General features: G+C 43.6%; 4 protein-coding genes across 5 annotated transcripts; 3 read left to right on the top strand and 1 right to left on the bottom strand.

Annotated features, from left to right (window-relative positions):
* Positions 1 to 168: 168 nt before the first annotated feature.
* Positions 169 to 4,762, bottom strand: prlrb (prolactin receptor b). Its single transcript, XM_068760862.1, has 8 exons — positions 4,702 to 4,762; positions 3,952 to 4,084; positions 2,929 to 3,098; positions 1,814 to 1,980; positions 1,296 to 1,437; positions 1,109 to 1,205; positions 967 to 1,036; positions 169 to 903 (listed from the first exon to the last, which is right to left on the bottom strand). The coding sequence occupies exons 1-8, from the start codon at positions 4,760 to 4,762 to the stop codon at positions 169 to 171; spliced, it is 1,575 nt and encodes a 524-aa protein (XP_068616963.1).
* A 1,904-nt stretch (positions 4,763 to 6,666) lies between these two features.
* malt1 (MALT paracaspase 1) lies at positions 6,667 to 17,219 on the top strand. Its single transcript, XM_068738839.1, has 17 exons — positions 6,667 to 6,815; positions 9,109 to 9,275; positions 10,656 to 10,777; positions 11,005 to 11,152; positions 11,229 to 11,407; positions 11,487 to 11,583; positions 12,767 to 12,814; positions 13,481 to 13,504; positions 13,602 to 13,646; positions 13,741 to 13,944; positions 14,076 to 14,253; positions 14,411 to 14,482; positions 14,576 to 14,703; positions 14,876 to 15,016; positions 15,194 to 15,351; positions 15,640 to 15,765; positions 16,394 to 17,219. Exons 1-17 carry the CDS (start codon positions 6,667 to 6,669, stop codon positions 16,871 to 16,873), a joined length of 2,466 nt encoding a protein of 821 aa, XP_068594940.1. The 3' UTR covers positions 16,874 to 17,219.
* Positions 17,220 to 17,688: 469 nt separating this feature from the next.
* emb (embigin) lies at positions 17,689 to 21,226 on the top strand. The gene is made up of 9 exons (XM_068738730.1): positions 17,689 to 18,169; positions 18,575 to 18,652; positions 18,798 to 18,981; positions 19,189 to 19,271; positions 19,432 to 19,568; positions 19,825 to 19,986; positions 20,395 to 20,512; positions 20,596 to 20,626; positions 20,717 to 21,226. Exons 1-9 carry the CDS (start codon positions 17,944 to 17,946, stop codon positions 20,772 to 20,774), a joined length of 1,077 nt encoding a protein of 358 aa, XP_068594831.1. The 5' UTR covers positions 17,689 to 17,943; the 3' UTR covers positions 20,775 to 21,226.
* A 636-nt stretch (positions 21,227 to 21,862) lies between these two features.
* On the top strand, positions 21,863 to 27,252 carry vsig10 (V-set and immunoglobulin domain containing 10). 2 transcript variants are annotated; one of them, XM_068738389.1, is made up of 9 exons: positions 21,863 to 22,059; positions 22,171 to 22,494; positions 23,034 to 23,339; positions 24,674 to 24,952; positions 25,171 to 25,455; positions 25,983 to 26,096; positions 26,552 to 26,564; positions 26,751 to 26,893; positions 26,988 to 27,252. In XM_068738389.1, exons 1-9 carry the CDS (start codon positions 22,017 to 22,019, stop codon positions 27,080 to 27,082), a joined length of 1,602 nt encoding a protein of 533 aa, XP_068594490.1. In that variant the 5' UTR covers positions 21,863 to 22,016; the 3' UTR covers positions 27,083 to 27,252. The 2 variants fall into 2 exon arrangements, 1 of the variants encoding a protein (XP_068594490.1); XR_011105438.1 differs by lacking the exon at positions 26,988 to 27,252 and adding an exon at positions 25,703 to 25,824 and having other exon boundaries at positions 21,903 to 22,059; positions 26,751 to 26,875.
* Positions 27,253 to 27,422: the final 170 nt, after the last annotated feature.

The following is a 27,422-nucleotide window of genomic DNA, read 5'->3' on the forward strand; positions in this document are numbered from 1 at the left end:
GTGCAAAGATTTTCAGTCGATCGTGAACCTGTTTAGGTTTCACAATCCATTTACTTGATAAAATATTTCTTCTAAACCATTAAAGATAATTCCAGGATTGGTCTCGGAGGAAAGTCCTGCCGGTCCTAGAGATGTTTGTTTGTGGGAACTGTGGGCAAAGATGTCACATTAACACAGTTCAGAGGTATAATCCACATATCCACCTCCAAGTACGGTGCGCAATTCAAAGGCTCCAGCTGCCGGCTTCTGAAGGGCACAGTCTTTGTAGTGGTCACCCTTCTCTCTGCAGGGATCGACTTTGTGTTTCTGTAGGAAGACCTTGCTGTCATTGTCCACCTCTTTCACCCTGCTGTAGTCTCCCGATGCCGTCACGTCTTGGGTCTGAACATCTCTGTACCCGGAGCCGTTCAGATGATTGGCACCGCTGTCGTCCACCTGTTTCTCCATCTGCAGGTTTTCAACATGCGTCCGAACATCCACATAACTCCCGTTTGTGAAGAGTCTGACTGCGTTCTCTCGATTTGCCTGACTCTCTTCTGGGGCTCCTGCGTTTACAAAGTTCACGCATGTGCAATGCTGTTCCCGCAGCAGATGGGCTGGCTCGGCGTTAGATGAGCGCTCCCCTGAGAGAGACTTCTCCACAAACTCATCCGTTTCATATTTTCTTTCCGTGGCTTTCTCGCACTCATCTTGCAGGTTAGTTGAGTTTTTACATTGGATCGCTAATTGTAAGTGGAAGCAAGCAGGACCGAGCGAGCTTTTCTTCCTTTTATGAAAATGGGAGGGATCTTGCGGCAGCCTGTTGTCGTTCTCCGTTACAATCAGGTACTCCTCCATCTGGTCTTTCCAGGCCATCACGTGAAAATGTGGGTGGATTATCAGGGCTTCTTCACATCGGCCATTCTAGAAGGTTAAGATGAGCTGAGTTCAGTTTCAATGCGTTGGAAATGGATCGCGCACAATTACCTTCAGAAGCTGGAAATCAACTCCTTTTATCTTTGGAGCGGGAACAGGAGGAAGAACCCACTGCTTCACGCTGAGGAACCCAATGAAAGAAGTCACATTATCCCTAACTCGCTCATCCTCACTCTCATTTTTGCATACATACTATTTCCTCTTCACGACAAAGACGCAGACTGCTGCACTCAGCGGAATTAGAGCCACAGTACAAACCAATATCCACAGAGATTTCTCACGTGGAGGATCTGCAGCAGAACAAAACATTTTCATCCATTAGAGCTTCAAACAGTCGCCCCCCTCGCTGTGCAGCCAAACATATAAAGAAAAGAGCTTACAGTTGGGGACCTGCACAGAGGTAGTGTTGGTCCACTCACTCCAGGACCCATGGTCAAGCATACAGCGCACCTGGACCATGTACATCACCCCGGGAATGACACTGTACAGGTAAAAATTGGTTTGAGTTCCTGACAGGTACTCCTAGAAAAAAAAAAGACAAAAATTAAACCTCTCATACCCAAGGTCTGGTTACATCCAACAGCGGCAGCAACATTTGTTATACCTCGTGGTGCATCATGGATAAATGATAATATGCTGATTTACTAACTTATTGTACTCCCATAGATTTAGTAGGATTGGGGGGAGAGCAGCTGACAGTCCTAGAGGTAGTCCCGTCATTACTTTCAACTGGTTTGCTACATACCTTGAATGTTCACCTGACTTCTGACTTAAAGATTCATTTATTTCCATGGAATCTTTATTCCAAGGAATGAAACGCAAACTCATCACGGGGCCGGACTAAATCACTTCTTCAAATATTTATTTCAGCTATAAAGAATTGACATCAAAAACTCACCTTCCACTTGCCGTCATCGTCTCGTCTGACTCGCATTTCATATTTAATGGTGACCCAGCCAGACTTTGTGTCTGTGTTGGAGGGACGCTCCCATTGGATATGGAGATATGGACTGTTCTCGCTCTCCTTCACAAGCAGCGTTAGATTTTCAGGAGCATTTGGCTTCACTGTTGATGCAGACAAAACAAAACCACAGCCATTCTGGTGCTTCTATGATGCTATCACAGAACACAAACTCTGCACAGAAAGGAATCAAACTCGGAACCTTCTCGCTGGTAGGCAACAGCACTAAAGAGGTCATTTTTTAGGAATAGAAAAAAATCTGGAATGTGTGTTCAAAGGTTTTAAAGAAGCCACCAAAACTTCAAAAATATATATACATTACAGACAAATGTTAAATAATTGGTCAGAAGAAGGTCCACTGCCATTATACTACTTGTGACATTGCTCTGCTGCACGTCTATATCAGATTGTGTATGAAACTGCCTTCATCAACAAAGAAACAAAAAAGATGCATGATCTGAACCTGAAGACAAACTTAGGACTGTCCACAAACCTGCTCGTCTTCATTCCGTTCAAGTTTTCATCGTTGCCTCCTGCCTGTCAGAGTAATGTTCCTTACTGAACCAAGGAATGCTACAGTCAATAAAACCATGACGACCATTAGCTGAATCTCATCTCTGATGAACACAGATCTAATAGACACTATTGAGCTAAACAGAGTCATAATGTGAGGATTGTTTTCAGCTTGTCTTGAACATTTTGTTGCATTTGTTCAGTGTTGAAGTCCTCATTATAGTCCCTGCCATTCAATGCAGTACACTTGACATTGTTTACAAAGTTGTCATGCAGAGCCAAACCAACAAATTTGTTATAACCAAGAAATGTTGTGCTTAAATATTTTTGTATTTCTATCTTTTACCTGACCTCTCTATATTTATTTGCCGTTTGTGTGGTCAGTTTTATCATAATTAACTTTTATTTTAGATCTTAGCATTTGACCCCAAATGACGGGCGCCACATCTGAGTCCATAAACAGGAATAAGAACAACATATATGCCTCTGATGAAGCGTCATCTCATCTTAATCCTATTTCTTTGGGAGTAACAACATACCGATCTCCATCACGTCGATCTTAAAGGGGTCTGAAGTGGCGTTCCCGAGAGCATTGGCGGCCACCACTGTCAGGTAGTAGTCGACCCAGATGGAGGTGTGGCTCTTGTCAAAGAAGCAAGAGTTCCTTCCTGCTGACCGATAGTCTGGACACTCGTGTATTCCCTCCAATCTGTATGTAGACGCAATAAGACCTTTACGAAGCAGATATGTGTAAACACTGCATGCGATTACAACAGGGGCAGACTGGTAAAACTATAACGTTTGCACTCAATAAACAAGAACGGCGCTTGAAAGATAAAAAATAAATAAATACCAATTTGGAGTGATGTCCCCATAGTTACAGTGTTAATGTAATCTTCATATTTCATGAGCCCAAGGTGACGGACAATGGTCTCTAAGCATGAGGATTGGCATTTTGCCCTTGGGTCAGGGCCGTTGAGGGTTACGCAGGTAAGTGAAGTCTGCAAGTTTACTTAGCAACAAAGATTTGTGCTCAGGTGAATGAGCACAAGTGTGTGAACTGGGCATCTGGTAGCTTTCCACTCGTTTACATAAAAGAAGTACTGCTCTGACAAATAACTAGCATAGCAACAGCGCCGCTGATTTGATTTAAATGGCAAAATAACAATAACATAATAACGACGAATGTGTGTTTGACAGATTATTTCTTGAAGTTTTTATGCCTTAATAATACGTGAAGAATTCCTCTCCTGGTGATACAAGCATTGCGATGACAAAACCGAGCTCTGAATCCTGAAATAGAGACAGTGAGGCCAGAACTGAAGAAATGTCTCATCCATGATGGACGTCTTTGATGGACATCCTGCAATGACTGTCAATATTAATATGTGGGTGATAAACCAGTGAAACCAGACAGGGCATCTTGTTGCTGGAGAAACATGATATCCAGTGACAGAAAGCCAGGAGCCTTAGCGGCTTGTCTCGACCTCACACACCCTGCAGCTCCACTAACTTAAAATCTAAGAATTAGAATGAAATGAGAATGAAAAACTTGGATTGACCTTTCTCTCTCGTAATAGAGGCGGTGTGTGGTCGGCAAACCTCCATCAGATCCTGGCTCCCACCAGCAGGTAAAGGTTTCCTTCTCGGGGGACCGGCAGCTGATTAGAACTGGTTTCTCTGGCGGAGACGTGCCTGGTAAGAGGGACAGCGAAGGTTAGACGTTTAGGAGACGAGGTCAGAGAGGACAGACTTTGATGGTTTGGACATGTCCAGAGGAGAAACGGATGCTGAGGATGGGACTGCCAGGGAACAGGGCTAGAGGTCGACCCAGGAGACGATACATGGACATAGTGAGCGAGGACATGAGAGTGACTGGCTTTGGGGAGGACGATGCAAAGGACAGGGTGAAGTGGAGAACGTTGATTTGCTGTGACGGGACAAGCCGAAAGTCCAGCAGTAGTTTGCTGATTTTTGTTGCTAAGTTCTGCGTCTCTGTCTGTTGGCAATCAAATCTGCCATTTCAAGATATTCAAGGTCGTAATAAGATTGTAGTCGGGACTTTTCTGCCAAATGACTGGGTCGGTCACAAAGAGCACATTTGAATCACATCTCCATAAATACAGAAAGAAAAATGTGTAAATTATATATAGCAGCTCCAAGTAACATGGAGTTTATCGATCCTCCAGATAAGAGAGAGATCAGAGACAAGTGCTTCTGGAAATAAAAGCTATTCCGCACCAAGACAAATAAAACCAAAACTATCCATCGTGTCTGTTTATACAAACCAAAGATAATGACTTTTAACTTACTGTCGGACTGTCCACATGCAGACAGCAGCAAAAGCAGTGCCGATCCAAGATCGCTCCTCATGCTGGCACGAACTGGAGAGTGAAGCGGCATCAGCAGCTTGTGCCTGTAAACGGGCATGCGTGTTCTGTTTTCACCTGAAACAGGGAGCTATGAAGGGAAAACACAAGCAATACCTGTACATGTTGTAGCCAACACATGCAAGGTGTCAACAGCCAAAAAATAAATAAATACTTGGGCTCTGCTCACCTTTGATGTAGGCAGGTGTACTCACATACCGTTTAAATGAGCTGTCTATGATTCTAAATGAGCGGACTTCCTGAGAAACCTACAACTAAAAATGAAAGGTCCAATTAAAAATTCAAACATTTCACTTGGGACATCACTAAAAAAAAAATGGCAACCGCATCCCAGCAGTATTAAGTCTATACAACAGACGGCCAGTCTGTTGTATAACCTCAAACGGACAATTTACTTCCTCCTTCTTGGGAGCTCTACAACTGTGTGGCGCTTTAATATGGGAAGTGCATGTGGGACATTTAGAAATGTCAGGTTTAGGTATCAGACTGACATCACTTTTCAGATGTCAGGAAAGCCTCCCTGCCAGCCTGTAATTCACAGAAACACTTCCGCTTATGTGTCCTGGACAGTAACCACAGTGACAACAGGTTCTGTTTCACACCGCAACATCTGCTCTCACAAGTTTTATAAGGGTCATATTATATAAGAGGATTGCCGCTTATTTGTGAAAGTAAATTTTGGTACGACCTAAAAAAAATATATTCATCTTTGCATTTAGACCAAAAAGTAATTTGAGGGTACTTTACTATGTCTTTGTCTGCAAATGGCTTAGCTAAGTCATTAAATGCATTAGCTGTATCTCCAAATGACTTTAAATTTCATATTAAAAAACTCATGTATCCTTCATCCGACATCTTGATTTGTTCTACATAAAAAAATAAAACGTTTATGCTGAGACACAGTCCAAATTTATGACTGTCATTCTAGCATTACATTGTAATTTCTTAAATACATATAAATCGGCGTTTCTATTGATTTAAATGATTTACCTAAGTTTCTTGGTTTCTAAAAAGCGGTATCCCTATTTAGTATTTCTGTTACATTGCAAAAAATAACTTATTATCATTAAGAAGAAAAAAAAAAGACAAAGACAAAGAAAAAAGACAAAAAACATTCGTCATGTCATCTTGGTTCCTTTAAATTCTTGAACATTAGCATCATAAAGGCTCCATAAATAATAAAGCTTAATAAAGTTTTGCCTTTCACTCACCTATATCATCAAGGTAAGACGCGCTTTGTTTAAATGACATCATCTAAACGCTGACACGACAAATGAAGGGCAGCTATCATCATGACGCGGCGGCGCCCAGGAGGTCTCGCGCCCGGTGAGTGGCGTGTTGCCGGAAGACAGGTCCTTTGACCGTAGAAGGGGAGGAGTTAAATCCGGTTTAAAAAGGAATGTAAATACGTACAGCAAATGCAAGGTCAAAGTTCAGCATCTGCATTTGCGCCACAATGCGCAGTTTTTACAGCATTTTTGTGATATTGGATGAATTATTATGCACTAAATCTAAACACGGGACTCACTTCGTCATAATTTTTCAAAGCATTTCACTGGTTCAGGCAAGACTGAAAAATGATTTCACAAAAAAAGTTCAAATGTGTGAGGGGTCTACTCAACTCTGAGCCAACAGGTGGAGCCACAAGATTATTCGGAAAGACATATTGTCAGTTGTAGAAAATATGAGGAAAAAGCGACCTCTACAGGTGACATATTATATTACACACATTACTCTCACTGTTTTTGGTGAATAACTAAAACGTGCCGTGTAACTGCAGCGTACTATCTTGACGCACATGCAATCTTTGTTCACCTCGTGTTCCAGGAAGTAGACTTTTGGTAGTTGAGCGCAGCACATTATTCTGGTGGCTGACTGATGGCTGCCATGTCCGAGTCTCTGGACCCGTCCGTGAAGGTTAACCTGCTGACGGAGGCGGTTGTGAGGAGACTCTCTGAGGCGCTGGACAAATCCTCCGAGAGAGGCTGGCGAAGACTCGGAGAGATAGTCGGTCATGACCGACGCTTTAAAGTCAGGTAGGCTTAAAGCGACTCGGGCTGCAACAGGTATAAAGTTATAGCAAAGTTAAAGCCGTCGTTAGTGCGATAACATTCGTAGTTCTCAGCTCACAGGTAGGAAGACAGCCCCTTTTAAAAGACAATCCTTAGTACTGTACATAAACGGGGACAGCTGAGAAAATGGAAGCCACGTTTCAGACTGTGAAAAAGTACAGCGCGTGATGGCTGGCTTTAAAATGGCATTTCATATGTTAATACAACAACAAAATGTATATGCAGTGGGACACTGTCTATAAGGTTGATGGGATATGGCAGTAATAGATGCCTCTGGCGTGGATATGGCAGTAATAGATGCCTCTGGCGTGGATATGGCAGTAATATGGCAGTAATAGATGCCTCTGGCGTGAGTATGGCAGTAATATCAATCAATCAATCAATCAAATCTTTATTTGCAGACACAATGGTCCAATTAAAAAGCACACATAACATTTACAACATATACAACGTTTACACAGTAAACACAGTAATCCTATAATAACATCAGGTACCAATGACACCAAATACCTGAGTTAAACTTTACAGCACTTCGGCTTGGCTGAGTCAGTGTTCTGATGATGTCATTCCCTGAGTCATGCAGCCGACATATAAACCTGTATGACAGGTGCCTCAGCTGAGCATTAAGGGCGTTAACCCCGACACCACAGAACATTTCACTGGCGCTGGACCATCTGGGCTTCCTGAGAAGTATCCGCATGCAGTCATTGTATGCCACCCTCAACTTCTGCATGCTGGTCTGTTTGTACTTGATCCACAAGGGGGCAGTATAGAGTGGCGTACAAAAGGCCCTGAAGAGGGTGACTTTGACCGCTTCAGAGCAAAAAGTAAATTTCTTCTTCAGCATGTTGGCCTGCGCATACAGCATCCGCCGCTGTCTATACATGTCATCATCATCTCCCAGCTGGTCATTGATGATGTGGCCCAGATATTTAGTTCTGCTGCACACAGACAGCACTTGCCCTGACAGATAAAATCTTGGGAAGTCCAAACCCTTATCCTCTCTCGTTCTACAAACCATGACGGCACTCTTCTTGGCATTATACTTTACATCAAACCTGATACCATAGCCAGTGCATATGTCCAGGAGCTGCTGGAAGCCAGCACTGCTCGGTGACAATATGGCCAGGTCATCAGCATACATAAAGTGATTGATCAAGGTGTCACCAAGCATACAACCAGTATTACAGCTGTTGAGCTGCACCGAGAGATCATGCATGTAGAGGTTAAAAAGCACCGGCGAAAGGAGCCCACCCTGGCGGACACCGTTCCCCACAGCAAAAGGAGGTGAGACCACATTACCCCACCTAACCTGCATAGTCTGATTCGCATACCAATATGCCAGGATTCTAAGAAGACAGTTTGGCACACCTCTCTCCCTCAGCTTCAGGAACAGCTTCCGATGGTTCACCCGGTCAAATGCCTTAGAGGCATCGATGAAACCCACCAATACAGAGGAGTCTTTAGCCTTATACATGTCAATCACTTCTTTCAGACCATAAATACACATGTCAGTACCATGCTTGGTTTTAAACCCAAATTGATTGTCAGTGGTGTTAAGAAAAGGACTCAAGCGAATCAATAAGATTTTTTCTAAGACCTTAGAAATTACACTAGCAAGAGCAATCGGCCGGTAGTTATCCAGGCTCCCCACCTTGCCTGTCTTATCCTTAATCACTGGCACCAGTGTAACATGCAACATGGAGTCAGGCAGCAGCCCATGCGACAATAAGCCTGTAAAACATAACGCAAGCAGGACAGAGACCCTCGGGCTAGCATACTTTAGGTGCTCTGCAGTGAATAGATGCCTCTGGCGTGAGTATGGCAGTAATAGATGCCTCTGGTGAATATGGTAGTAATAGATGCCTCTGGTGTATATATGGCAGTAATAGATGCCTCTGGCGTGGATATGGCAGTAATAGATGCCTCTGGTGTGTATATGGCAGTAATATGGCAGTAATAGATGCCTCTGGCGTGAGTATGGCAGTAATAGATGCCTCTGGCGTGGATATGGCAGTAATAGATGCCTCTGGCGTGGATATGGCAGTAATAGATGCCTCTGGTGTGTATATGGCAGTAATATGGCAGTAATAGATGCCTCTGGCGTGAGTATGGCAGTAATAGATGCCTCTGGCGTGGATATGGCAGTAATAGATGCCTCTGGCGTGGATATGGCAGTAATAGATGCCTCTGGCTTGGATATGGCAGTAATATGGCAGTAGTTGATGCCTCTGCCGTGGATCCATTCGTCCTCCAGCTCCGGTGAAATGGAGACGTGCTCTCTGAAGGTGCTGCAGCTGGAAGGCAGTCCCAGCCGCTCGCTGCTGAGGCTGATGGGCGAGCGAGGCTGCACCACAGCTCACCTCATCCAGTACCTCCAGACTCTGGGCAACGGCGCCGCCCTGGAGAGCCTCCAGCCATCAGGTACAGGAAGCTGCTCGGTGCTGCTCTCTTTGCCGACGTTACGCATGGATTATGTGTGTGTTACGCATGGATTATGTGTGTGTTACGCATGGATCATGTGTGTGTTACGCATGGATTATGTGTGTGTTACGCATGGATCATGTGTGTGTTACGCATGGATTATGTGTGTTACGCATGGATTATGTGTGTGTTACGCATGGATCATGTGTGTGTTACGCATGGATTATGTGTGTTACGCATGGATTATGTGTGTGTTACGCATGGATCATGTGTGTGTTACGCATGGATTACGTGTGTTACGCATGGATTATGTTTGTGTTACGCATGGATTATGTGTGTTACGCATGGATTATGTGTGTGTTACGCATGGATCATGTGTGTGTTACGCATGGATTATGTGTTTGTTACGCATGGATTATGTGTGTGTTACGCATGGATCATGTGTGTTACGCATGGATTATGTGTGTTACGCATGGATTATGTTTGTGTTACGCATGGATTATGTGTGTTACGCATGGATTATGTGTGTGTTACGCATGGATCATGTGTGTGTTACGCATGGATCATGTGTGTGTTACGCATGGATTATGTGTGTTACGCATGGATTATGTGTGTGTTACGCATGGATCATGTGTGTGTTACGCATGGATCATGTGTGTGTTACGCATGGATTATGTGTGTTACGCATGGATTATGTGTGTGTTACGCATGGATCATGTGTGTGTTACGCATGGATCGTGTGTGTTACGCATGGATTATGTGTGTTACGCATGGATTATGTGTGTTACGCATGGATTATGTGTGTGTTACGCATGGATCATGTGTGTGTTACGCATGGATTATGTGTGTTACGCATGGATTATGTTTGTGTTACGCATGGATCATGTGTGTGTTACGCATGGATTATGTGTGTTACGCATGGATTATGTGTGTGTTACGCATGGATCATGTGTGTGTTACGCATGGATTATGTGTGTTACGCATGGATTATGTTTGTGTTACGCATGGATCATGTGTGTGTTACGCATGGATTATGTTTGTGTTACGCATGGATTATGTGTGTTACGCATGGATCATGTGTGTGTTACGCATGGATTATGTGTGTTACGCATGGATTATGTTTGTGTTACGCATGGATTATGTGTGTTACGCATGGATTATGTGTGTGTTACGCATGGATTATGTTTGTTACGCATGGATCATGTGTGTGTTACGCATGGATCATGTGTTTGTTACGCATGGATTGTGTGTGTTACGCATGGATTATGTGTGTTACGCATGGATTATGTTTGTGTTACGCATGGATTATGTGCGTTACGCATGGATTGTGTGTCGTAACGTAAAACAAAGTGTGAATCTCATTTCCCCCGAATGCTCCAGCCTTGCAGATCCTCGTTCACCCGCAGTCTGTTGCACTTCTGTCTGGCCACAATCTGCGCCTCAGCTGCCGCGCTGTGGGTAAATCTCCAGTGCAGTACCAGTGGTTCAAGACCAAGGAGGAGGTGAGCCCCCGGGGGGGGTTAAACATTCTTTTGCTACCGCGGCTGCAACAAGCGACTGAGTTAGTGTCTTTTGCTGAGTTTGATCTGGTGGACATAATAAGTCCCGCCCCTTGGACACTTGGACATAACATCTCTACATCCAGCCAGAAGACGAGGGGCCGCTGTTTGATTTCAGAGTTGAGGTATTTTAACCCCCGCCTGACTGTGATTGGTATTTACCCCCCCAGGTGCCAAACGGCCTTTCTCCCGACCTGCTGATGAGTCCAGTCCACCTACAGGACGCCGGCTTTTACATCTGCAGGGTCAACTGTGGGGATTCCTGTGAATTCAGCCAGTGGGCTCAGGTGGATGTGCTGAACGTTGACGCACCTTGCGGTAAGATATTCCATTTCATTTGAAGGTGAATGCTTTCAGACGCTTTGAAGCAGTTGTTGCTGCCTGCCACCATCAGGACAGAGTTGTCGTTCCATCGAGGGCCAGCTGAAGGTGCTGATCCAGCCTCAGGCGCAGCGGTTAAACGCTGGGGATAACTTGCAGCTGCAGTGCGGAGCGGTGGGACGGCCGATACCCCGATACCAGTGGCACAGGAACGGCGTGCCAATCCCCAACGCCACGAAGAGGAAGCTGGTGGTACGAGATTGTTGTCAGAGAGTTCATCATCATCTGGGGGGGGGGGGGGGTCAAGGTTTAATTAGAACTGTCATTTCAGGTTCCTCATGTGATGCAGGATCAGCAGGGCCGGTATCGCTGTGAAATCAGCGGCAGCGCGGAGAGAATGTGGACCGATGAAGTGGAGGTCGTGATCGGTATGTCAGTGACATTCACAGTCTTTCAATACGTGCTTTGAGTGATTTGGCTCGACATTAAACGCATCCCAGCCTCATCCGTCCATCGGCGTGAGGATTACTTTCCAAAGCTCGGGAGCTGGTCAGCCGGACGTGGAGCCGACTGAAGCCTGCCGCATTGTGAAAAAATAATAGTTCTAAGTTAAAAAGCTGTAAAGATAAATAACGTATTTGCTCCCGTGAATAAACATTCCTCCTCGACCATTGAAAAGACATGACCATTTAAAATGTTTTCCTTAAAAATGCTAAAACATGTTCATTGTTCTTGTAGCGTAGGAACGATTTCTTATCCTCTTATTGTGGTAGAGCTTTTAAATGAAGCATAATGCTTTCGAAACCCTTAAACATTAAACCATTGTTATTTATTCTTTGGTTTAATCTTGGATATGTTTTACAGTATGGGAGAGGGTGTCTGCGTTTATCTTCTTTTTAGTACATATTTTAGTTGTACTTTGTTATTGTGTAATGTCGATGTCATCATTATTTAGAAGGTTGCTATGGTTACGGTTGTCCGCCAGATGCCGCTGTCACCGAAGCGTTGAAGCTTCAAACCTTTTCCGGCACAGCGCTTCATGCAGCTTCATCTGCTCGCCACTCAAAATCTCCAAAGCCACACGTACACTGGAGCTGCACCGAACTTTACTCGTAGATGCAAATATTTAATTTTCCCAAGCAAGTCTATTTTTTGAGCTCTTCATGGAAAGATTATTTTTAAAGCGACTCTAAAGGTGAACCATCTTTTCCATTGCGTATATTTAAAAGTGTTTTTTTTTTTTTTATCGTAACTTTTTTCCAACCAGGAAATACGTCACACAGATAATAAAAATATTCTTTACAACAGCTTCCTGGACCAAGAAAGGGAGCAGCATGAATAAAGGACAATTTATAATAAATTACGGAGAAAAGAAAACAGAGTGTCTTTTGATTTGACACTTTCTGTAACATATTCTGTGTTGCATATATTAATGGCGCCATTGTGCTCTGCTCAGGCTTTTATTTGTTTCATCAGGGGAATGGCATGCAGTCTATTAGGAAAGGTTTGCTGTTGTGACTGTTCCCTGGCAGCTTCTGTGTTTTTTGTACTGTCAGGGCAGTAACGGCAGCTCTCATGTCACTATCTGATTGTTTGCTCTTCTGATGAAAGATCCAAGGACCTCTGTCCAGATTTCAGGGGCGATGGAGTGCACTGAAGGTAGAGTTGACCGAACATGTGCATGGTGGTGGGAGGGTCTTTCACAACCCCTTCTCCTTCTCCTTCTCCTTCTCCTTCTGCTGTGCCTGAATGGTGGTCTTGAGCACGATGCACATTCAGCACAAGGTTCACGGGGTTTGATTTCCAGGTTTCACATGCATGGCTTTTTAATTTGAGTGATGTCATTACTCTCAATCAATCATATTTCTAAGTTTAACCACGTTCTTTGTGTTTCTTATTCCACTGAGAGAGCAAAATCAACAAAGAATGAAACAATGCCAACTTCTTATTGTATTTATTATCTGTATATGAAAGCATGGCGAGCTTAATTCCCATGTGTGATAAAGTTCTGTGCAATCAGCTACAGCCTTTAAACAGACCCCAACAACTAATCCTGTTTGAATTACCAAATTAAATTTTCCAAATGTATATATATATTTTTTTTAAGTATTCCGATAATGCTTTGTTGGATTTGGTCTCTGCATGAACTACAGCAGCGGTACAAATGCAATCACAATGAGTTTATTCAACGGCAGGACATTCGTCCTCTAACATTGCTATTAGGTTCGCTTTCTTCATAAAGATGTCCTGGATGACGATAAAACATCGCTAACACCCATATAGTCATCTTATATTGTGGTAAAATATTTGTGTTTTGTTCTCTAGATGATGTTTACGCCATCGGAGGGGGTAAGAATGATCGTTTCTCAAGTATTTACACAAACCTGTTGGAACACGTTTTCCTTACTCAGCATTTACTGACATGGCTATGACGTTGCAAGTTTAGGTTCCAGCGATTTATTCCTGAATAGTGTTCCAGAACAGCTGTATGGTAAGTGATCGATGGTTATTCTCATAGATTGGTTGTTTTTCCTGTCCGGACTTTAACAGGTACGGTTCTGTCCCTCTCCTGTGTCCCGTCCCAGCGGCCGACAAAGTGGCCCTGCTGATCGGTAATCTCTCGTACCAGAACCACCCTCAGCTCAAGGCCCCCATGGTGGACGTGTACGACCTCACCAACCTCCTGCAGCAGCTGAACTTCCAGGTGGTGTCGCTGCTGGATCTCACCGAGTCGGAGATGAGGAACGCCGTCGACGAGTTTCTTTTGCTGCTGCACAAGGGAGTCTATGGTGTTGATTTTTCACTCATTCAGAATTACGTCTCAAAACATCGATTGTGTGAATGATGTTGAAGGGGATGGACTTTTGACGTTTGGTGATGGATGAGATGAAATATACCCCCCCCCCCTCTCTCTCTCTAGGTCTGTTGTACTACGCTGGTCATGGATATGAGAATTATGGCAACAGTTTTATGGTGCCAGTGGATGCACCAAACCCGTACCACTCAGCCAACTGTTTGTGTGTGCAGAGCATCCTTAAGCTGATGCAGGAGAAGGAGACGGGCCTCAACGTATTTCTGCTGGACATGTGCAGGAAGAGGTGGGTTCTTGAGGCAGTCGGGCCTTCCTCTCATTTTAATTTACTACATTTAACTTTAAAAAGAACAGTATAGAATTAATGTAGCTAAAAGCTAGCCTGACGGTTATCATCACTGGAACCTTGGGCTGAGTCAATGGATTCATTTTAACCCCCCCAGAAATATTCACGACTATAGCACTCCCAACATTATCCTGAGGGTTACAGCAAACATCGTCTTTGGATATGCTACGTGAGTTTGATAACGTTAATTATCATTCTGAACTAAATCCTTGACTTATTGGTCTCCGGGAACATGAGCTGCATCCTTCGCTCGGCTGTTCAGGTGCCAGGATGCCGAGGCCTTCGAGCTGAGCTCAAGCGGCTTCACCAACGGTGTGTTTGTAAAGTTTCTAAAGAAGCGCCTGCTGGACGACGAGAAGATCACAGTGGTGCTGGACAGAGTTGCAGAAGGTGATCAAATCAAATGCTCCTCACAGTGTCCCCTGTATTACAATGTAAATGCTTTTTTGTTGGACCAACTTTCAGCTCATATTATGGCATTTTGGGTATTTATTCATGCGTCAGTCAAGGGAGGGCATCTTTCAAATGTTGATGTGTGATTTGTGTAATTTGATGTCTTCAGACATGGGGCAGTTTGATGCTACGAGGGGGAAACAGGCGCTGGAGATCCGCAGCAGTCTGTCAGAGAGGAGGTCTTTGTCCGATCCTATTCTGCCTAGCGACAGTGCTGATCCTGCTCCTAGCCGTTGGGCTAAGGCTCATCGTGAGTTTAAAACTCAGTCATTTTATTATTCAGTTATTGTCCTTTACTGAAGTCAATTCTTCTTCTGCTTCTTCAAGATGAATGAAATTAAGAAAATGTTTAGGATATGGACTGCAAAAAAACAAACAATCAAAGGTATGGTACATGAATTGTTCTTATCTGTGTGTTTTATTCCAGAGCTTCCTGAGAGTATGTGTCTCAGCTTTGACTGCGGCGCTCAGATCAAGCTGGGCTTTGCTGCGGAGTTCTCCAACGTTCTCGTCATTTACACTCGTATCATTAAGAAGCCAGAGGACATGTCTTTCTGCCAGGCTCAGGTCACTGACTTCACACAGGTCGGTACGCTGTCATGAATACAAGCTTTCACCAATTACAGGTGGCCCCCACTTAACGACAGTTACGTTCCAAGGACCCCGTCGCTAAATGATTTTGTCGTTGTACAAAGCCCCCGTTAACCGACAACTTTCTAATCCTCTGTGTGCTGCGTTTGTATGTTTTCCCGGCGTTCGTGTGGGTTTCCGGTTTCCTCCCACCTCCAAAAACATGCAAATTAGGTGAATTGGTTGAGGCCGAACAGTGACGTTTTTGTGCACTCTGTCATCTGCATATTTTCCTTACCACAGGACCTCGATGTGGATCCTAAAGAGATGAACAGAGAGACCCCAGAAGACACGGGGATCTACTTCCTGTCCAGCAGCTTGCCGCAGCACTGCCTTTACACCAGAGTCAGTGCGCTGCAGAAGCTCAGGGTAAAGACGCCGCTGGCTATCGGGACATTATGGCCTACAGCGCTGTGTGGAAGTCTAACCTGACCGTCGCAATAATCAGCCCAAGCGCCACACTAGCATCCACCAATTAGCTTTAATGTTAGCTTGCTCTATTTATTACAAGACGCAGCTGATGTTGATTAACGTGAGTTTTATGTAATGTATGTGCTGGTATTTCATGAGATGACTTTTTAGAATTGTGTTATGAATATGTGCATTTATATTGTTAAAATGTATACTGTTTCTATAAATAAAATAAATATAAAACAGATTAAAGACTTGCCTTGTAAACCAGGTAAAGGAGAACCTTGTGAGTTTGCCTGTTGTATCGGGCAGTGAAATAACATTTGAACAATAGAAATGTTAATAACGCAATTCTAACAGTCATCTCATGAAATACCTGCACATACGCTACATGAAACAGAAGGGGGGGCTAAAGTAGCAGGAGTCATTTTGTTAGAAGTGGATGTTTTTTCTAATATTGCTTCTTATTTACTTAACTTGTAATTTCCTTATCTTAATTTACAAAAAGATAGAAGAAGATAGAAAAGATTATTCTGTGATCAGATTTCGGTGAGTTCTGACTAATGTCTAATGTCACATACAACAGGAGGAGCTCGTATTTACCGTGTGCCTTCAGGGCACCTTCACTGCCATGGCTGATGACCCAGTCCATTGGATGAAGCACATCAACATTGGCAAGCCGCTGATCTCCCGGCTGGATCTGAACCGGGACATGCGGAGAAATAGCTGCATGCAGACCTGCTCGATGCCCCACAGCCCCTGTCAAAGCCCCGGGCCTGAACGCTGCCTTTACCTCCATCAGGGGCTGCCCCAACCCCATGACTACAGCCGCCTGTCGCCACAGCACCACTACCTGGATGTCTATGAGCATGTTCAAGGTGCAGCGGGAGGCTGCGGGGATTCCTACTATGACAATCTCAGCCAGTCTCGCTATGAACCTGCATACGACTCACCTGGTGGGCTTCCAAGCTCCCCCAGCAGGGTCAGCATCCCTATAGAGGCCCCTGAAGACATCGCTGAACTGCAGACTGTATTCATCAACAGTCTGCAGCTTCAGCAGCAGTAAAATGCTGCTCTGGAATAACTGTTGCTGTTTCTTTTGCATTTTATACCTTTTGAGTTTTTAGCCTATATTCAGTTCAGTTTCCGTTTCTAAGCTTAGCGTTAGTGTTACCTTTTGTAAACTATTTGCAGAAAATGCTGCAAAGATATCTTGTAGTAGTATCAACTCTGCTGTTCAAAGACAAAGCGCAGTATTTGTAAAAAAAAACAAATCCAAACTGAGAAAAACAAAATAATAAAGATTAAAGACCCACTATCTCCAGAAAATGCTCATTTAATTTGATGACAGAATTTTCCAGAGTTTGTAAAACTGTGTATATTGAGAAGTATGAGCTAAATTAAAGAGCCATTATGATGATAAGCACTGCATACACAAGGACTTGCCTGCCGTCACTGCAAGAACAAATGCTGCAAGAGTTTCTCAACATAAAGCCTAAATTTGCAGGAACGTCCTCTACTGTGCAGGTAGAATAAATATCCAGCATGGTGGCGCAGTGGTAAGCACAGTAAGATGGCCGTAGGTTCAAATCCAACTTGCGGCCTTTCTGTGAGGGGTTTGGCATGTTCTCCATGTCTGTGGTGGGTTCTCTCTGGGTTCCCTGGCTCCTCCCACCACCAAAAACATGCAAATGAGATGAACTGGTTACACTAAATTGTACATAGGTGTGAGAGATTCTGTGTGTGGCCCTGCGAAGAACTGGCGGCTTGTCCGCGGTGTAACCCGCCTCTGGCCCGTTGACTGCTGGGCTAGGCTCCAGCACGGCCCGCGACCCAGTAATGGGAAATAAGAGTCCTTAAAGACAAAACAGCAATTGATTTTACTAATAAAGAAATAATGGAGAATAAAGGAGACATAAAACGGCATTAGGACTTAATATGGACAACAAATAAATGAAAGATTAATCTAAGGGGTTTTAAATTGTGCATTTGCTGTTATTTTATTTTTAACCTGTTTCAAACCATGTTTGTGTTTCTGCGGACACAAAGTGCATAAAGACTGTCTATGCATAGCTCTACAGGCTAGGACACTGTGGCCCAGTATCAAGTCGTGAACCCCGCCTGATTCAATAATGGATGGCGTCAGCCACCTACAGGCTGCAAGGTGACATCATGGCTGCGTCATTTTTGCAGTTGTGGGAGGGAGGGCTGGTTCGACGATGCAGCAGGCAGAGAGGAGAGGGAAGGAATGAGACACCTGCATACAGAGACGAGGACGGAAGGATAAGAATCATGTTAACTTCCTGGAAGCTGTTCCGTCTTCACGTCCTCCTTTTCATCTTTTGCAGACACGTCAATACGGGTAAAATATTTGGGTTTAAATTTGACTGGTTGTGGCTGTTCTGAATCCTCATACCTTCTCTTTTCCTGTGTGACCTTGTTAAGAGTCAATGAAATTTTAAATGTATTGCAACTGAGGTGTCATAATATGGTGTGTCATGTTGTATCTGCAGAGGGCAAATGTTTGTCTCCTTTTTTAGTGTCCACAAAAACATTTTTACATCATTGCAGAGCACTGAAACTCACCATTAAAGCAAAGCAACTATTGAATCAAGGATAAAGGAATAAATGCCAGTTAAAAAAAAATGCAATAAAATAATGCAACATTATTTAATTAAATAATATCCTATGATATTCATAAATTCTGTTAGCTGAATTTAATAATGCAAATATACAGCTTAGTTCATAATACGTATTTTCCTGTCAGAGACACCTGACCCGACACCCCCACCTCTGGTTCCGATCAGCCCGCTGCCAATAGATGCAAGGAGCGTTGTTCTGAAAGGTAACGTTTTTCAAAACAGACGTAAGAGTTTATGTTTCATTAACGTTTTCATCGTGTGCCGCTCTAACCTGATTCCGTAGCTGTAATAAATTAGTCCATCTCTCCAGCATTCCTGTGTTTGAAGTTCTTCGCTGACTCAACGCAGGTGAAAGTCACACTGAGGTGGTCGAACTATTGAGTCCTGTCAATTTGACACTGGAGTGCACCTGGACTGGAAACCAGAACAAAGGACCAAACATAACTGGATTCTGGAGAAAAGATGGGCATGAAATTGGGAACAGCCATGTCACAGTGGAGCTGGAGGCCGAGCAGTATAATCTCAGACGAGTGTGAGTATTTCGTGTGTTCCCTTCACTGTGCACCTTAAGTACTATTACACAAAAATATGGTAATATGCTTATATAAATTTCATCTTATAAATATTGTCATACTGTATATTTCTAAAAAGATGAGGATTTTATCAGTCTCCTGTCTAATTAACTATACCTGCAATAATTTAATAAAAATAATTTTGCACATCAGTTTTTGCTCTACAGGTTTCACATCATCAGTGAAGAAAACCTTGGAAATTATTCTTGCATATTTGGACGTGAAGCAAAAATAGACTTTGTATTGTCAGGTACAGATCACCTCTCCTCTATGCTCATACATAAAATCACATTTTATATTTCTATTGGTACAGCTAACTAAGGTTTTGGTTCTATGTCTAAAGGGTGACAAATGCAATCTCTGCAGTGCCATATGTACTTTATGATGTTATTTTCACCGTTTGCCTACAGGCCCTCAGATTGGTGAGGTGCGAGACAAGCCGATAGTCAGCTACGTGGGCGACTCCGTGGTGTTTATATGTAAAATGGACAAAACCAAACCAAAGCCCACAGCGTGGGACTGGTATAAAGCGAATGGTACAGACAGGGTGGGTGCAGTTTTTTCTTCTTGCTCAAAACTCAAAATTATTCTTAATCTGAGCTGCAGTTTGGCACAATGTGGCTTGTGTGCAGTGCCGTATACTCTTGGAAAGGCATTAGCCATGCTTTCTGTCATTATATACAATTTAAATGTGTATCTATTCAGAGTTACTGCAGTCATGTGTCTGCCGAACACATTACATGTCAACAAGAACACATTTTTGATTAAATGTTGAATGAAATCTGACCCGTTGCACTATTCAGGAGCAGATTGTTGCTGCTGAAGAGCCTCATCGATATGAAATTAAAAACAAAGAGGGGAAGACCCAACTGAGGATGCATAACCTGACGGAGGCTGACTCTGGCTTGTATTTCTGTGGTGCAGTTTACCCCATCAGCACCACTGTGGGCCAAATGGAGCTTCAGGTAAACTCTATTTCTCGTTGATGCTCTTTTATACAACATTTCAGAAGAAAAACATGTCATTTTTACACCACTTCATTGATCTAATAGCACCCTTTTAAGCTCCATCCATCCTCTACTGCTGATCTGGGGCCATGTCGCGGAGGCAACATTCATGCGTATTATTTTACTGTTTGAATTTTATTGATTTTATATCCGTGTTCACATTTTTATTGTTTGTATTTTTTGTTTTACTTTATTGTTTTTATTATGTACACTGTAAAGCGTCTTTGAGTTCTCAGAAGAGCGCTATATAAATAAAATGTATTATATTATTATCATAATACAACACAACTTTTTTTTTAGAGAGGTTTAGAATGCAGGATTTTCACTTGAAGTTTTACACTGTTGTACTGTTACTGTTGTTTGAAGGTCATCACATTGTATGAACCTCTGAAGCCATTCATAGCCATCATGGCGGAGGTGACCATCCTGGTCGTGGCCATTCTGCTCTGTGAGAAATGTCACCCAAGGAAAAAGGAAACAGCAGGTAGTCGGTGTGATGTCAGTGTGTGAACTGTGTTGTACTCTAAGTATTGTATTTTAACATCAATTTATATGCCTAATTCTCAGGAGATGGGATAAATGATCAGACTAACATGCAGTGAGTACAGGACTCGTTCCATTTTTTTTGTGTGAAAGTGTGATGTATGTATTTGCTGTTTTTCATCGTGTCTTTTTACGATCTCATCAGGACACAGACAGAAAATAATGGATCAGAGACAAGTTCGATGAGACAGCGCAAAGTTTGAAGACCGCAATCCCTTAAAACCCGTTCATGTATTTTGCTTAGAGATAATAGACCTTAAACTCCATATTTAATCTGCTAGTTTGTAAAGATGAAGTGTATTAGTCAGTGTTTTCACTGAACAGGGTGCAATAACAACTTAGAGTAATAATCAGTCCACAGGGACAACTCTTATGTGCATGTCTTTTCTCAAATTTTAATTTTGTGTTGTATTTATCTTTATTTGACAGTGATGCCAAGTGACTAAAACAGGAAAACATTTACATAGGGCTTGAATTTTCTCATGTTTGTGCCTTATTTTGCATCGTTTTAAACCTCCAATCCTCTTTATTTGCTCCATTTCTCCATTATGTTTAATCATTAGTGCCTTACACTCTGAAAATCACTTATCCATCAAACTGTATTTGCACTGACTGTTGATATCATGTGCTGCATATTTCCTTAATGTGTATGTCAATATATATCATACTTGCTAATGACTGTTTTGTTTCTTTATGTTAAAGTATCAAAGATAATCAGAAAGCTTGTTTGTAAGGAATGATGCCCGACCACTATTAATGGTGATTGCTCACTATGCTACGCCCAATTACAGAAAAATACAGGCAGCTGACTTTGATACTGGCAGAACACAGAACATATTTAAGAAATAGGATTGATTCAATACCCATGCAGACACGGGGGAAAACAAACTCCTCACAGAAAGGCTGCAAGTTGGACTTGAACCTGCGACCTTCTTGCTGTGCAGCAACAGCGCTTACCACTGCACCACCTTGCCACCAATTTCTGTTTTTGTTTATTTTTATTTGGGTAAAATTTTATGCAAATATATATGAATATTGAGGACAACTCAAAGCAATCATCCATTTAACATTAGACAAATCAACCTAAATTGTCTTTTTCGTCTTTATAGTCTGTAGCATTATCATTTGCTGTCTCACAGTATAACTTTCTGTGAGTTAAACACATTCTGGACTAAATAAATAGATAAATAGTGTCACTGTCCCTTTAACAAGGTGTAGTTAAGGTGTGGTTTATCAATGCCGAAGTTTCCGGATCAACACGCGTCAGTAAATAAAGCCAAGCACACCGGACTGGTCGCCCGCGACGCCTCGCAGTGGTTTATGATGGGCATACTGGTGCGTATTTACGCGGAGGTTCGCGAACGTTGACTGGAACTCCTGTTTTCGGACCGGGAACCTCTTTGTTCACTTCTTTCGAGGACGATGAAGCCAATTGGAACGTTAACATGAAGACGCTCGCCCTTCTGCAGCTGTGCCTGTCAGCGGCAGGTGAGTTCCAATGGAGGGCGCGCAGGTGCGCATGGAAGCCTCCGCTCACGCCGTTCCCGCACGCCGTTCCCGCACGCCGTTCGCTCACGCCGTTCCCTCTGTTCTCCTCAGCGGCGCTTTTAAGGAACGAGCCCATCGACACGGAGGTGGCAGCCACGCCGGGCGACGTCGCTCTACTTCCGTGTTCCACCGTCGGAAACGTCACTCCGACTTCAACCGTGTGGCTGAAGGACGGAGGGGAGCTGGTCCGAGGCGGCGGGGCTTCCCCGGGCCCCCCGGGCCCCCCGGGCAGCGCGCGGCGGCGGCTCACGGTGCTGCGCGACGGGAGTCTGCGCGTCGACGGGGTGATGCCCGGAGACGAGGGCAGCTACCTGTGCAATAACACCCTGCCCGGGAACAACACCTTCCAGACGCGCGTCCTGCTCCAAGTCACCAGTGAGTGATCTTTAATTATTACTAATAGGCCGTAAAGCTACTTGTAGCAGAGAGGACCCCCCCCCCCCCCCCCCCCTGCTCGGTGTCTTATCAGCTGTGTGCCAACATTCCAAAAAAGGGAATGTGACCGCGCTTATGTTTGTTTGGCGTCAAAGGTATGTCAACAAAACGTGTCCATCTTGGGCTGGGAGAGAGTCTATGAATTATTGGATGCTCCTTACAATAGAGGTCTGCTGCTAAATTGGGAATGAACTTGTAGCCTGATCAAAGCCCGTACAAAAGTTTTGAAGGAGTCCGGTAAGTGAAATGTTTCCTTCTGAGGTGCGACGGAGGACACATGGGAAGTAGCCTGCAACGAGTCGAGCACCTCCGACTTGCTTTATTTATTAGTTTCACCGCTGGATGCTTTTACTCATCAGTTCATGCATCACTTGTTTATTAAATGAACTATTTGTTGCTTTAAATCACCTGTCGTGTGTTTTTTTTTTTTTTTTTTAGAAACAAAGCCTTGTGTGAGACTTTGGACTTATTCCTTTCAGGTGGTCCAGAAAACATGTCCACGTCCATCGGTCCAGCCACTGCCCTGCCCAACGGGACGCTCGTCGTCTACCGGGGTTCGACGATCTTCTTCAACTGCACCAGCTCATCCTACCCCGCCCAGCGGCTCACTTGGGCCTTCACCGGAGCTTCGACCAGCAACGAGTCGCTGGCGTCGACCTCTGGATCGCGGCTGGACTTCAGCATAACGGATATTCAGCCCGACGCTCAAGGAGTTTACAGCTGCGGCGCCCGCGACACCGTGTCTCATCAGGCCGTCGATAAGAGCGCAGAGCTGCTGGTTTACTGTAAGTACTGGCCGTAATCCCCAGAATGCACAGCAAATAATGGTTTGAGATGGAGAAGTGTTATTTTCATTCGTTGGGCGGCTGCATGCTGTTGGGAGTTCTATTTCATAAAGAGCCGTTATATGAATTTGAACAATTAATCTTCTGGGGTTCATTGTGCAACATGAAAGGTTTCCGTGGTTTCACAGCCCTATTGAGAACACTCTTCTGTATTTTCTTTCCTTCCATTTGTTGAGCTTTATGGTCTTTCAGCTTTGAAAATGATCCAACCAAATATTACCAGACAGAAAATAAACTTAAACTACGTTCACCAGGAATTAGTAATTTCACCCGAGTGAGATCTGCGATGACATTTTACATTTACATTGTCGGGTCGTAGCTGTTTCATTGTCGGGGTTAAATATATATTAAAGGAACTGGTTCTCTCCCGAGATCTCCACTTATGGATAAAACGTTTTGAATATTATATATTGAGTTTAGCCCATGCAGGATCAATAAGGATACAGCTTTTCTTTGTAAAACAGTTCAGTTGTATATGTGTGGTGTATTTGTAGATGAGGCGTGGCCCCATGGTTATACTGCTCTTGTGTAAATCGTAATTCAGTGGTACCTGAACGTACACTAGAAAATACCTCACAACCTGTTTGGAGAATGTTTTTAAATAAATCAATAATTGCGCTGCTATTTTAAAGAAAAGGTCTTCGAAAATAACAATCTCGTGACAACTAATGACATTCGTGCAAGTATGTAAAGGTCTTTCCAGGAAAGTTGTCAGTCTGTGTTTGTGTTTAAATGTTCCCATGCATAAGTCAAGTTATTTAAGGAACATAAGTGTGCATGTGTGTGTGTGTGTGTGTGTGTGTGTGTGTGTGTGTGTGTGTGTGTGTGTGTGTGTGTGTGTGTGAGAGACATTCATTACAAGTCAGAGGAGCAACTAAGGGAATGAAAGTCATTTTCCTTGAGAAATCACCTGAATGAATAAATATTCAAGGAGTATTGGGAGAGAGTAATAAATATGTGATGATGAGCAGCTGCAAGACTGAGAAATAAAACATTGGTTTTTTTTTAGTTTATAAAGCATCTTTAGATTGACACTGAGCTTACGTAATGTTGTTATAGTAGCGGTGAGATGTTGGATGTTTGCCGGTGGAACTTCCGGGTTAGGATATTAATTCCTGTATTTTTATTGTATAGCAATGTCTAAGGTTTATGTGGAAGGGGGGGGGGGGATCTGCTCCTTGAAGCTTTTCATAGGTGTGAAGAAAAGCAGTGAAGAGTGACCGTTCCACTCTAATGAATTCATTTCCATAACGGCCATGTTTTCTCTCGCCTAGATGTCCCAGACAGGCACCCTGTGTGTATGTGGGCGCCAGCGTCAGACCCCACACACGTCCAGTTCATTTGCACTTGGTTTGGAGCCTATCCCACCCCGACGCTCTGCTGGCAGGACCAAGGATCCGGTGGGGAAGGACACAAATACGCAACGTCTCTGACGGACAGCCTGGCAGTGACGCTGAACCGCTCCGAGCTGTCTGACGGGCAGACGCTGAGGTGCACGGCCCAGCACCAAGCGCTCCCTTCAGGGAAAGGCGGCTCGTGCTCCTTTACTCTCAGTACGTGAAACGAGGGGGGGGATTGTTGTATTGATGGTTTGACATTACAGTAATGCGATTTTATTTCTGGGCGTTCGCGGCAGTGGAGAACGACATTTGAAATAATCAAGAAAAACCTCTTTCCACTCGCATGTCGCTGTTTCACGGAATGAGTTCTTTTCAGGACTTTGGGATAAATTGAGTCTAAAAATATTTCAATATTTGTCCTTGCTTCACAGAGCCTCCTTACCCTGAAGGTGAGCCGATGGTCACTGCTCGGGAGGGGACCAGTATAGCTTTGACCTGCATGGAGTCCTTGTCCATCCCACCTGCAAACACCACCTGGACAAAAGGGCTTGAGCAGGTGGACATTGTAGCTGGTTCAAAGTACATGCTCTCTTTGGAAGGGCCGCTCTTCAAGCTGACGATACATAACACCAGTAAGGATGATGAAGGTGTCTATTTCTGCCGCAGCGAGAACCCCCTGGCAGTCCGAGAGCTGGAAGTCTACCTCACTGTGACGAGTGAGTCTGGGATATGAGGAAGGATTTGGCTTTGAAGTGTAACATTTAATAAATTGTAACTTCAACATCAGAAGAAATTACAGTGGAACCTCGGTTCTCGGACATAATTTGTCCTACGCACCAGATGAATGCTCGTTTGCATGCTTACAGTTATATTAATATGGAACTACATGTATCTAAACAACAGATAACACGTAAAATAGTATGAAAAATAAAAGTAAATTTAACCCAATTCTGTGTCATTTAGATACCGTTTTGGCTGTGGTGTCGGCGGGGAGGTGGAGGGACAGAAGGAAGGGTTATTCCTTTGAAAGGGAGTCGCTCAAGAACCGAGGTTCCACTGTATCAGTAATGGAAGATGAGCGCACGGTAATCATGAACCAGGGATATGTATGTATGTGAACCAGGGATCTAAAAATGAACCAGTTACTGTGGGTGTTGATTCTGCCCCTGGAATGCGGATGAACCTGCTGCTCCTCCCCTTCTCCTGCTTCATAATCCTCCCATGTTGTGTTATGTCTCGACAGACTCCTCTGCCTACACGGGAGCCATCATCGGTACCTTCATAGCTGCGCTGATCATGGGATTATCTATAATCATAGCTAAATTCATTTTCTCTAGTCGACACCGAATTTGCCTAGGTAATGTTTGCCCCTCACAGAAAGCACACGACAAAATTATTCTTTGCCTAGGCCTGCACGGACTTCTCTTACACGTTTGTGAAAAACTGAAACCCAAGTATAAAGAATATATATTTAAATGCAGTATTTTTTGCTCTTTATGCCACCATGGGAGAGCTGGCCTTTTATTTTCATGTTGTCCACCCACACCCAACAACATGCAGTGTGATAACGGCCTTGTCTAAGAACTCCACATGCAGCATGCAGCCTTGGCTGTAATTTGCACCATGAGATAATTCTACCGAGTTGATACAAAAGATCCAAGACATTTTTTTATTCCCTTTGCACATAAAACATCATAGAACACAGAACACAATGGCACAGATGTGTTGAAGCTTCCCACCAGTGCCGTTTCTTGTGAATGACTACCAGAGATATTATTAAAATGTCACAATTTCTGTTCCTATTTTTTTCAGGATGTGACAGTGGGTGAGTATCGCATTTCTTTATCTAATGCTGCCTTCCTGTAAATTGCCTTACTGATGAAAGGGATACACTTATATTTGCTCTTTGTGCATTCAAAGTTCAGGATTACACAAAAGCTACTGTACAGTGTACTCTGCTGACTTGTGTATAAACTGCCTGACATGATACCATGATCTCGATACTCTCCAGGCAAATGGACGATAACAGAGAAGATGTGCTGAGTCTGGTGGATTCGGACGACGAGCCGATGTTTCAGGACACCGTTCCCCAGCTGCCTCCTTTGACAAATGGAAACCACACAACGCTTGTTCAGATACACCGGATGCCTTCCGGTATGCCCAAATCATGGCATTGAATTAATGGTTGACAAAGCAGTAGTGTTACGTTTGCAAAGTGGAAAAATTGTCCCTCCATTTTCTTTTTAAGGTGACCATGAAGATGCAGAAACTGCTGACGCAAGCTCTGAGCAGCAGGAAGATACTGTTCAAACGGAGGAGTCGGGGGATCTTGTAACTTTTTAGATATTGGGTTTTTTTTTTTAGATAAATTGAAAATGTGAACATAATTGGTGGAAAAGTCTTTAAATGAGTCTTTGTGTGTTTTTTTAATGGGTTCACAAGTTTATTTCTATAATTGCATTGTTTTGTATGTCGCTCTGATATTGACATTAAATCAATAAATTAAGCTGTTTAAACAATATGAACGTTAAGCATCTTCTTGGAGGTGAGCATCGGCGCGTCTCCACCCATCAGCTTCAACCATCACCATTCTAAGAATGTGGTGGAGTCCGTCATTCAGCGTGTTCTGGAGAATGGCATTCACATGTAGGTGAAAACTGAGACTGCGTGTGTTACAAGATCT

The sequence above is a fragment of the Brachionichthys hirsutus genome, chromosome 4 (genome assembly GCF_040956055.1).
Source record: "Brachionichthys hirsutus isolate HB-005 chromosome 4, CSIRO-AGI_Bhir_v1, whole genome shotgun sequence".
Classification (NCBI taxonomy): Eukaryota; Metazoa; Chordata; class Actinopteri; order Lophiiformes; family Brachionichthyidae; genus Brachionichthys; species Brachionichthys hirsutus.

Bases quoted from the DNA above. Each gene is read 5' to 3' on its own strand.
- malt1 (XM_068738839.1), top strand. From the start codon at position 6,667: ATGTCCGAGTCTCTGGACCCGTCCGTGAAGGTTAACCTGCTGACGGAG. The intron at 13,505-13,601 runs GTAAGAATGATC...TTGCAAGTTTAG, and splicing joins TGTTTACGCCATCGGAGGGG to GTTCCAGCGATTTATTCCTG. The intron at 14,254-14,410 runs GTGGGTTCTTGA...TAACCCCCCCAG, and splicing joins CTGGACATGTGCAGGAAGAG to AAATATTCACGACTATAGCA.
- vsig10 (XM_068738389.1), top strand. From the start codon at position 22,017: ATGAAGACGCTCGCCCTTCTGCAGCTGTGCCTGTCAGCGGCAG. The intron at 22,495-23,033 runs GTGAGTGATCTT...TATTCCTTTCAG, and splicing joins CGTCCTGCTCCAAGTCACCA to GTGGTCCAGAAAACATGTCC. The intron at 26,894-26,987 runs GTATGCCCAAAT...TTTCTTTTTAAG, and splicing joins GATACACCGGATGCCTTCCG to GTGACCATGAAGATGCAGAA.
- emb (XM_068738730.1), top strand. From the start codon at position 17,944: ATGGCGTCAGCCACCTACAGGCTGCAAGGTGACATCATGGCTGCGTCA. The intron at 18,170-18,574 runs GTAAAATATTTG...TTTTCCTGTCAG, and splicing joins TTGCAGACACGTCAATACGG to AGACACCTGACCCGACACCC. The intron at 19,569-19,824 runs GTGGGTGCAGTT...TGCACTATTCAG, and splicing joins AAGCGAATGGTACAGACAGG to GAGCAGATTGTTGCTGCTGA.
- prlrb (XM_068760862.1), bottom strand. From the start codon at position 4,762: ATGAGGAGCGATCTTGGATCGGCACTGCTTTTGCTGCTGTCTGCATGT. The intron at 4,085-4,701 runs GTAAGTTAAAAG...CCCTCTTACCAG, and splicing joins TGCATGTGGACAGTCCGACA to GCACGTCTCCGCCAGAGAAA. The intron at 1,206-1,295 runs GTAAGCTCTTTT...GTTCTGCTGCAG, and splicing joins CTCTGTGCAGGTCCCCAACT to ATCCTCCACGTGAGAAATCT.